Genomic DNA, 10,473 nt, shown 5'->3' with positions numbered 1-10,473 from the left:
GGTAGTACAGTCCTGCAATCCCAGCCACTCACGAGCAGTGTGTGCAGGAGGACAGAGTTCAAGGCAAGCCTAGCAAAAGTTAGCAAGATTATCTCAATAACAATGCAAACAAAAAGAGGACTGGCTCAAAAGTTACAGTGCTACATGTGCAGTGGCCTGAGCTTGATCCCCAGTATCACAAAAAAAAGGGATCAGGAAATTGGACCTGGAAGAGATTCAAGGTCATGGGGTTCAAGCCTATTGTTACAATAATTGAGACTAGAAATTGAAAGAAACATTGGCCCAGGTTCTAGGGCTTGGTTAAAACCGGGCATGTTAGTGGGAAGAAATGGTTTGGGGTTATGTGTTGAGCTGGCCTCAGGAATGCTGTTTCTAGTGAACTCTGGGTCAGACAGATTGACTACTGGCAGGAGGGATAAGAGGAAGGAGCTCTGGGGAGAGGAAACACATGCAGGGCCAGCCGAAGTGACACCTGGGGAGCTAGTAAGAAACATTTGGCAAGCCAGGCCAAGTGTTGCCTGTAATTCTAGCTATTTAGGAGGCTGAGATCTGAGGATCATGGTTCAAGGTCAGCCTGGACAGGGAAGTCTGAGACTCTACAAGTTATCTATGAGTACTCACCAGAAAACAAAGCGGTGATGTGACTCAAAGTGGTAGAATGCTAGCCTTGAGTAAAAAAGCCCAGGGACAAAGTTCAAGTCCCATGGGGTGGGGGAGGGGCAACAAAGAGGGACTACTTGGCAGATAATAGGTTTTGAAAAAGTTGATAACTAGCTGGGTGCTTATGCTTTCAAGTTTCCAGAAACATGTTGATACCTTGCAAACATGAAAGTGCTTCCCACATGTGACCTCTGAACACTTGAAATGTGACTAGTCCAAAAGATATGCTGTGTGTGGGAAATGCACACAGAAAGCAAGGGCTGGGAGTCTGGCCTAGTGGTAGAGTGTTTGCCTAGCATACATGAAGACCCGGGTTCGATTTCTCGGTACCACATACATAGAAAAAGCCAGAAGTGGTGCAGTGGCTCAGGATAGAACACTAGCCTTGAGGAAAGCCCAAGGACAGTGCTCAGGCCCTGAGCTCAAGCCCAGGACTGGCAAAAAAAAAAAAAAAAAAAAAGCAAGTAAAAGATCTCACTCTAGACTTTTACCTTGATAACATGTTGTGATATTCAGATATAGTGTGTTAAATAATGTGTTATTGAAATTAATTTCATGCTTCCTTTTTTTTTTCCTTTTTAATATGCCTGGCAGAAAATTTGAAATAAAAAATAAGGTTCTTATTATATTTTCATTAGGCAGCACTGGCCTAGAAAACAGAATGGACAAGACATAAAGGGGTGTTTTTGATTTAATAAAAAGAGAAAAGGAAAAAGCCACAAAGTCCCCAGAGTGGCCTGTGGCAGTGAGGTTGCCTGGATGGGCTGGGTCTGGGGCACCTGGAAACCAAGTTTGTTTTGCCAGGGCAGATGGTGTCTTAGAGTGCCACCTAGTGGACAATAGTAAAACAGAACTGGGGAGGGCACCAGAGGGGAGAGAGTGGAGAAATAGGGCCATGGGGCTGCTGAGTAGCCCAGTGAATCCAACTCCAGCTACTCCAGTCACCAGGGGTCCGGGTAAGATCCTATCTAGGTTGCGAATTATATTCATTTTACAAAATGGACTTTGTCTCACACAGTATTGACTCAGCATATGTGTGTGTATGTGTGTATTTATGAACAAACACATGCATATGTTGATATTGAGGCCTGAACTCAGGGCCTGGGCACTGTCTCTTAGCTTTTTTGCTCAAGTCTGGCAAAGAGAGAAGAGCCATAGCTCTACTTCCAGCTTTTTGGAGATAGGGTTTTTAGATAGAAAACTCAGACTTTTCTGCATGGAGTAGCTTCCAACTGTGATCCTCAGATCTCGGTCACCTGAGTAGCTACGAATCACTGGCACCTGGCATACTGGCACAGCTAGTGTATGTTTGTTTAGAGTATTGCATATAAAACTTGGGGTTTCAAACTTGTAATATGAATTCAAACCCCACAACTAACCAAAAAGTAAGATTATGTGCTTCAGACTCAGTCATCACCCCCTTCCTCTCTTTACATCAACCTCGTGAACAGAATGTCTGAACAGCTTCCACTTAGTGTTTGTATGGGCCAAACACCAAACTAAAGGCACTAATCCATCATCTTACTTCATCTGTACAACAGCCTATGTTGTAAGCACTATGAGGTAATGATGTTAGCCAGTTATACAGATGGGAACCCGAAGCACAAAATCCTTACGTTATTTGCCCACAGTTGGTGCCTTAGAAGCAGTCACCTCCCTGTTGCTGAGCTGCTGATCTTTCTCAGCCTTATGATTTACTTCTGTCTGCAGGGGGCACTCTAGACATGTTTGGACTGTGTGGCTTGGTGAAAACCTCCTCCTTTTCTCTTTTTTCTTTCTTTTTTTTTTTGCCAGTCCTGGGCTTGAACTCAGAACCTGGGCTCTGTCCCTGAGCCCCTTTGTGCTCAAGACTGGTGTTCTACCACTTGAGCCACATTACCACTTCTGGCCTTTCTGTGTATGTGGTACTGAGGAATTGAACCCAGGACTTCAAGCATGCTAGGCAAGCACTCTACCACTAAGTTACATTCCCAGTCCCTAGAACTTTCTTTTAAAGCCTGATATTTAGGATGCTGAGACAAGGCTAAGGCACTGTCCACACTGGCCTGTCATAAGATTATAATAATACAGTCATAATTTGCAAACACCTAATTGCCAGCAACTGTTTGTTATGAGGTTTGTTAATCTCCCGGCCATCCTGGCATTATTAGCCAAGTCAGAGGTGAGAAGCTAGTGATAAGGAAGTGAAGGCGCAGGAAGTTCTGGCTCTTTCGCTCCTGCTGTCTATCCAGCAGAAAAGCAGGCCTGGAGTCTCAGATCTGCTCCCAACAAGTCCCAGAGTCCCAACCTTCCTGTGATCTTTGCCACAGCCTTGACTGAGACGTGGGAATCCCAGAGGCATGTGGCTAGGATCCGGATGTGTGGGTACCAAGTGTTGAGATTTTCAGAAAGTGAAGACCTCTCAAAATATGGCAGTGCGGGTGGCCTCAGCTGTCCTGCGGAACCCTCACTCTGCCCTGGGTCTATGCCTATGGGCATCTCTCTAGTATGTGTAGGGGTCCCTTATTCTGAATTGACCCTTGTAACTCTTTCCCTCACCTGGCAAGAGACCAGAAAGCCCTCAACCCTTCCCTGGCACAGTTGGGTGTCCAACCCAGCAAGGCAGAATCTGTAATATTCACCCCATCAGCCTGTGGGGGGCCATTCTCAGGGAGGAGGCCACCTTCTGTCTCCTCCCAGTAGCCTGATTCTACCACCACCCTTGCCTCTACAGCCTTCCCTTTATCTCTTTGGATCACAGAGAACATGACCCACTCTTCCGTGGGAGCTCTACCTGTCAAGGTATATAGCAGGACTTCTTGGCCCCTCCCGTTTCTTTCCACTCCGCCTTCAGCTTCCTTCCCTGGCGCTGGCCAGACTCTCCTCCTGGGCAGCGCTCGTGGAGGCTCTGAGCAAACAGCAGCTCCGCAGAGAGGCCCAGAGCCCCATCACACCCTAAGCCTCCAGGCCCAGACGACTCTCTCCTGCCCCAGGACCCCAGGAAGGAATGATTTCCGCTTACTAGGCTCAGCCACTGCCTGGGGGCTTGCCACGAACCTGTGCCCAGGTCCTTGCCTGTCAGCATTAGCCCTGATCCAATGTTCCAAAGAAACCCCCAGCTCTCCGACTATGGGTCATCTTGGATTTCTGGGCCCAGAGGCCTTATGGGAGCAGACCAAACTTTTCTTTCTCTTTTTATTTTCTGTGTCTCCTGCCTCTCCCAGATCAGACTTGGGGCAAGGGCCCCTATGCCATGCCCTCAGGCCAGGAGTGTCCATTCCCACTCCCACACAAGGCGTCTTTCCAGAAGCAGCAAGCTCAAAGGTACAGTCATACCAAAGGCCAATTTCCAAGATGAGTTCAAGTCCAAACCTAAGAGTCAGGTAGGATCCTGTTTTTCCCCACAGAGCCATCAACTCAAGCTGGGAAATGGGGTGCTGCCCAGACCCCAGAACTCCTTCCCACCAGGAAGGCAGCTTCCTCTCCCACTCAAGTTGCAGCCTGTATTGTCTGCACCTGGCAGGCGGAACAGGCCTAACAGAGCTCAGGGTCAGGAGTGCTGATAGCGGCAGCCCCGTGGCGGCCAGGGAATCCATCCTGCAGGAGGCCCCCCGGGGCTGCGGCGCCAGCTTCCTCCAGAGGCCGGGACCGGGCTGGGTGCCTCGGCCTCCCCCCGGGGCCCTCCGGGGAGCGCGTGTGGGGAGCATGTGGTGCAGCACGGCAACGGAGGCGCAAAGCTGAACCCAATAGGCCCCGGCCAGGGCCGCTGGGGACCCGAGTCCTTGGGGATGGCGGCCTGGCTGTGGCACTCCAGGTGGCCGCAGGGTCCCCGGGGGGAGGGGCTGGCCCGCAGGACGAGGGAGAGCGCGGCGATGCGGTGGATGGCCCGGCGCAGCGTGGCGATCTTGGACAGCCTCTTGCCGCCCAGGTCGTGGCGCAGCGCTCGCCGCAGCGCGTTGAAAGCCTCGTTGTAATCCAGGATGCGCTTGCGTTCCCGCACGTTGGCCGCCATGCGCCTGGCCTTGGACCGCAGCGGCCGGCTGTGCTTTCTGCCTACAGCCTCCTCCACCTTGCTCACGCCGCGGGAAGCGCTGTTCTTTCTTAGCACCCCCAAATCCTTCTCAGACTCCGGGCAAGAGCCTCCTAAATCTTCTGCAGAGGCCTCAGTCCCCTCGAGGCCCCGGAGGCCTAATCCTGGAGCACCAGGGTACATGGCCTGTTTCTGGACCCTGAGGGTCTGGCTCGGGGTCGTGGAGGCTGCTGTGGGTTTGAGTGTTGGCTCCTGATGCCGCTGGACCCTCCCCGGACCGCCCCTGGCTTTATGGCACTGCAGCTCCCCGCCCTCCTCATCCATCCATCTCCCTCCTCCTGCTTTATGACTTGCCCCCAGGTAAGTTGGAGAGGGAGGAACTGAGAGCAAGCAAGCAAGCATGCATATTTTTGTACCCCAAACCAACTGGGTAGCCTAGCCACGCCTGCAACTGTCTACTACAGCTGCCATTGGGGCCCTTTGCCTCCTCACTCTCTTCTTACATGGCTGGGTTCCACATCTTTTTGTCCTGACTCCAGATGGAGTGCCAGATCTGGCCAACAAACCCTGCCATAGAATGGTGGCAATGGTAGGTTGGGTGTGATTTAAGAATCTTAAGCACATGATTCAAAGCCAGCCCAGGCAGAAAAGCTCATGAGACACTTATCTCTAGTTAACCAACAAAAAGCCACAAGTAGAGATGTGGCTCAAGTAGTAGAGCATCAGCCTTAAGGGGAAAAAGCTAAGGGACAGTGCCCAGGCCCTGAGTTCAAGCCCTAGAACTGATATGCATGTGTGCATCCACACTCACATGCACAACCACAGAGCTGTCACTAATGGAAACACATGGCTGCAGGGGGAACGGGGTGGGAGGGGGGCTGTCAGGGAGGGGCAGATCTGACCCAGCAGGCCCTCCGTACATTGAAGCTGAGCTGAGTGGAATGACCAGCTGTTTTCAGCTACCAGTAGGAAGATGGCTGGGACTCTAGGATACCCATCTGAAGACCAAGGTAGACTGGGTCAGTAGTAGAGAGTGATGAGGATTTTTTCCCCTTCTTCCCTAGGGTAGCCATCAGAGGCATCCATTGGACTCTGAAGCCCTTGGACAGCCTGGCCTCATCACACAACACAGTCATGTGACAGTGTTCATAAACAACCCAGACTGTCACCATGAGCAGCAGCGATTTGAATTTCCAACAGTCTCCGAAAAACAATAATGCTTAATCCTAGACAAAGACACCCTTCTCCTCATGGGGTTTCTGGCATTTGCAGGTGAGTTATCTAGAACCACCTTCATGTTAGTCTGCCCTCTCAGCCATAATCCAAATGCCTCCCAAATGCCAAGGCCTGGGGTAGCATCAGGATGGGAACACACACCTGCTCCAGCCAGCGGCTGGACCTGGTGCCAGCCACTTCCAGTCTCTGCCTCTCTGCTTCCTTTGGACACAGCAGCTATCTTCTCTGTGAAGTATATGCAGGACTGGCTGTGTGACTTGCTGGCACTGGTGCAAAATGAAAACATGGGGCCCCAGTGCCCCAAATCAACACTCTGACAATGCTGACCATGCAGCATTAAGTTAAATCAGATGCTTTGAAACCACCATACAGGACCCTCACCCATGAGTGACGCCAGCCCTGAGTTTAGGTAATCAGTCCACATTCTGGATACCTCAGGGAATGAGAAGGCCGCCACCAAAAGAAAGTGGATGAATAAGCAGAAGCACCTCCATTTCCATGGAACAATGAAGGGGACCCATCCAAGAAAGCCTTCCTGACCCTGGATCTGCAGGAGTCATCCAGAGGGGAGGACCAGCCTGGGACAGCATAGGACTAGGAGAAGAGCCATCGAGTGGCTCACCCACCCAGTGGGTGATGATAAACAATCTACTTCTAGCACTTTTCCTCCTTCAGTGACTCCGCATCTTATAATGCACACTTTACTATGGGCAGGAAGCTGCTTAATAATAACAAATCAAATCATAATTTGCATGAATAGTGCTGGCACTAAATCTATGAGGTGCTTCTCATAGACTAGGCCCTGTACTTAGGGCTTTCAAATGTACATTAGCTTAGCCTTACAACAATCGTGCATGGAAACTTTATTATTATAGTACACATTTTACAGCTAGGAAAATTAAGATCCAAGAGTTCAGGACCTTGGGCCAATCCAGAGTGCTGAGTTCAAAACCAAGCGCAGGGAGCACCACCTCCCTAACTCCCCAGCCTCCACTGACCACCTGTCCATATCAGCCCTGACATTAGTCTTTTGAAATCAAAGCTATTCATTGGAGGTATGGCTCAGCCGTAGAATGCTTTAGCTAGAATGTTCAAGATCTTGGTTTCCATCTCCAGCACTTGGAATGCACAAATTTTAAATAAAGGGGAGAGGAGCTTGGCTGAAAGATAACCCTGGGAGAAGGGGGAAAAGGGGCAGCAAATAAAGAGAACATGGACTGGAAGGCAAGAGAAGCCAGGCAGCCCAGCTGCCAGCCGGTCTGCTAACTTTGACCAAGTCTGATAGGATCCTGGGGAGAGCTCCAGAGTGCATGCATGAAAAGCAATCCCCACTCCCTGACCTGTACTGCAGTGAGCTGGGGTCCAGCTAGGAGCAGCCTGTCAACTCCCAGCCTGCTTCTACAATAAGATCTCTGGCCATTTTGGCACCAGACACTAGACTGAGTTCTGATGGTCTGCTGTGGACCCCAGCCTCAGCTGCCTGATGGCTTTTCCTCCTCTGTGAGGAGCCCCTCCAGGGCTTCCTCTTTGGTGCTTTTTTTTTTAAACATTTTATTTACATTTATTTCTCACTTTTAGTGTGCTCACAGAAAATTAGAACACCTTAAGCAGGAGTTTAATAGCAATTTTTGTAAGCAAAGTTACATTCTATCTCTAAGTCAAATTGGTCAAAGCTTCTCCAACATTTACAGAACATGATAAGACAATGTGCTACACAAAACCATTGCATCTGAAGATTTTTTTCTCTCTCCTTTATTCTCAAAGACAACTGGAAAAGAAAGCATTGTCTGTTGTGATCAAAAACATACCACAGTATAAACAGTAACCATTCACAAGCTTATCACAGCTTGGTTGAGTTTAAAATTTGTGTGTGTGTGTGTGTGTGTGTGTGTGTGTGTGTGTGTGTGTGTGTGTGAAAAGGTCCCCTTTGGTGCATCTTAACTCCACCTCACAGGCATGGGGGATGTCAGGTGCAGAAAACCAAGTGGTCTGGCTCTGCCAAGGCAATTGCAGGTGAGATCTGAAATCAGATAAATCTGGGACCTTTTTACCTAAGAACAGTAACCTCAATACCAGCTCAAGATTCTCCACCTCTGGAAAAGACTATTCCACCATGCCTCTGTCACCTCTAGATTCCTAGAACTCAGCACAGAGCCATGGGCATAGCAAACAGGAAAAAAAATTGTGGATGAGTGAATAAATGGTGCCAGCCAGGTGCTGGTGGCTCACATCTACCATCCTAGCTACTCAGGGGACTGGGGTCTGAGGATCATGGTTCAAAGCCAGCCCAGACAAGAAAGGCAGTGAGACTCTTCTCTCCAATTGACCATCAGGAGGCTAAATGTGGAGTTGTGACTCAAGTGGTAAGGGGCTAGTTTTGAGCATGAAAGTTTAGGGACAGTGCCCGGGCCCTGAGTTCAAGCCTCACAATTACCACCACCACCACCACCAACAACAAAACCATTGTCGTGTCTGTTCGTGCTGTAACCCCAGCACTCTAGAGGCTGGGGCAGGAGGATCATGAGCTTGAGACCAATCTGGACTACACAGTGACACCCAGACTCAAGAGAAAACAAACAACAAATTCACTTGAAGGCTGGGGGCTGGTGACTCACACCCATCATCCTAGCTACCCAGGAGGCCGGGTCCTGAGGATTGCCGTTCAAAGGCTACAGGATGCAGGAAAGGAGACAGGACTCTCCTCTCCAATTAATCACAGAAAAAGCCGAAAGTGGCCCTGTGACTCAAATGGTAGAGTTGGGGTGTGTGTGTGGGGGGGGGGGGTGGAGCGGCTGCGCCGGGCGCTGTGCCCCGGCTCTGGACGCAGGTGCGGGCTGCGCACTGCCGCGCGGCCGGACTTCAAAGCATTTCTGAGGCACCTGAAGCCCGATGGGGTCCAGGGTCTGCGCCCCCCCCCCCTCCCCGCCACCGGAGCCTCCCCTGCCCCCAAGCGCCCGCTTCTCCCACCGGCTGGGACGGAGGCGGGGCCGCGGCCGCCGTGATTTAAGGCTGGGCGGTTCCGCTGGCTGCCGCTAAGGTGCCAATTATGGCCCGATTTGGATTTCAGGCATTCCTGCGCCTCCCTGGCAGTTCCGGCGAGGCTCCACCCAGGGGGAGCGCGGGGCGCGGGGCGCGGGGCGCGGGGCGGGGGGGACAGCATCAGTCTCCCGGACCCCGCAGATTTGGGCCCTATCAGCCCTGCCACTTCATGTAATCATTCCAGAAACACAGCCATGCTTTTTAGCACAAGCCTCTGTGTGTGTGTGTGTGTGTGTGTGTGTGTGTGTGTGTGTGTGTGTGTGTGTGTGTGTGTGTGTGTGTGTGTGTGTGTGTGTGTGTGTGTGTGTTGGGGCTTGAACTCAGGGCCTGGGCACAGTCCCTGAGCTTTTTGCTCAAGGCTAGCTGTCTACCACTTTGAGCCACAACATCACTTCAGGTTTTCTGGTGGTTAATCAGAGAGAAGTCTCACTGTCTTTCCTGGCTTTGAATTGTGATCCTCAGATCTCAGCCTCCAGAGTAGCTAGCATTACGGGAGTGAGCCGCTGGTACTCAGGTTTTGCTTTATATATTTCATTTTTCCTCTCTTTCTCTGTGTGTGTGTGTGTGTGCACACATGTGCACATGCTCGTGCAAGCTCGGCATGGGCCTTATCTCAGAGCTACCAAAATAATGATTGTGATGGTTCAGGGTAGAGGTGAAAACCCACTGACTTCCTCCAACTTAGGCTTCTGCATTTCCTGCAATTTATGTCTTCTTCTTTTCATCTGCCTGCCTACACTCCCAGTGCCAAGAAGCCAGGAATGCCTTGGCTCTCCCAAAAGAAACTCTTTCATTCAGCAGCTTTTCTAAGACAGTTGGCTTATTTGCTTAGTGGACAATCAGTTTTAATTCAAGGGCCTATGCATGTTATGTAAAGCCATGCCTCCAATGTAAAGCCATGCCTTCAGCCCTACTTGCCTATTTTCTGAATGTTTATTATCTGCTAGGTTAGAAATCCTGGCCAGGGAGGAGAGGGTAGGGAAGGGACTGAGGAGGGGGAGAGAAAAGTAGTCAAAACCATCATAAAAGCTGGCCATCTGCAGCTCATGCCTGTAATTCCAGCTACTCAGGAGGCTGAGATCTAAGGACTATGGTTTAAAACCAGCTCAGGTTAAAAAAAAAAATGTGAGCCAGGAGTTTGGCCTAGTGGTAGAGTGTTTGTCTAGCATTTACAAAGACCCAGGTTCGATTCCTCGGAACCACATACATAGAAAAAAAGCCAGAAGTGGTGCTGAGGCTCAAGTGGTAGAGCTCTGGCCTTGAGAAAGTCCAAGGACAATCAATGCTCAGGCCCTGAGCTCAAGCCCAGGACTGGCAAAATAATAATAATAATAAAAATTTAAAAATCTCTGCAAGACCCTTGTCCCTAATTGACCTCCAGAAAACTGCAAGTTTTATTTCAGTTTTTCTTTCGGTGCTGTGATTCAAAGTGGTAGAGCACTAGCCTTGATCAAAAAAGCTCAAGGACAGCACCCAGGCCTTGAGTTCAAAGTCCCCTGACTTAAAAAAATATATATCATCATAAACTA

General features: G+C 50.2%; 1 protein-coding gene across 1 annotated transcript; it reads right to left on the bottom strand.

The window, feature by feature from the left end:
• Positions 1-4,189: 4,189 nt before the first annotated feature.
• Bhlha9 (basic helix-loop-helix family member a9) lies at positions 4,190-4,852 on the bottom strand. The gene has a single exon (XM_090351509.1). It carries the CDS (start codon positions 4,850-4,852, stop codon positions 4,190-4,192), a length of 663 nt encoding a protein of 220 aa, XP_090207635.1.
• Between the last annotated feature and the right edge of the window lie 5,621 nt (positions 4,853-10,473).

This window comes from Megascapheus bottae, chromosome 17, assembly GCF_031878675.1.
Source record: "Megascapheus bottae isolate mThoBot1 chromosome 17, mThoBot2.hap1, whole genome shotgun sequence".
Classification (NCBI taxonomy): domain Eukaryota; kingdom Metazoa; phylum Chordata; class Mammalia; order Rodentia; family Geomyidae; genus Megascapheus; species Megascapheus bottae.
Note: the sequence above shows the minus strand (reverse complement) of the source record. Positions and strands in the feature narration are given on the sequence as shown.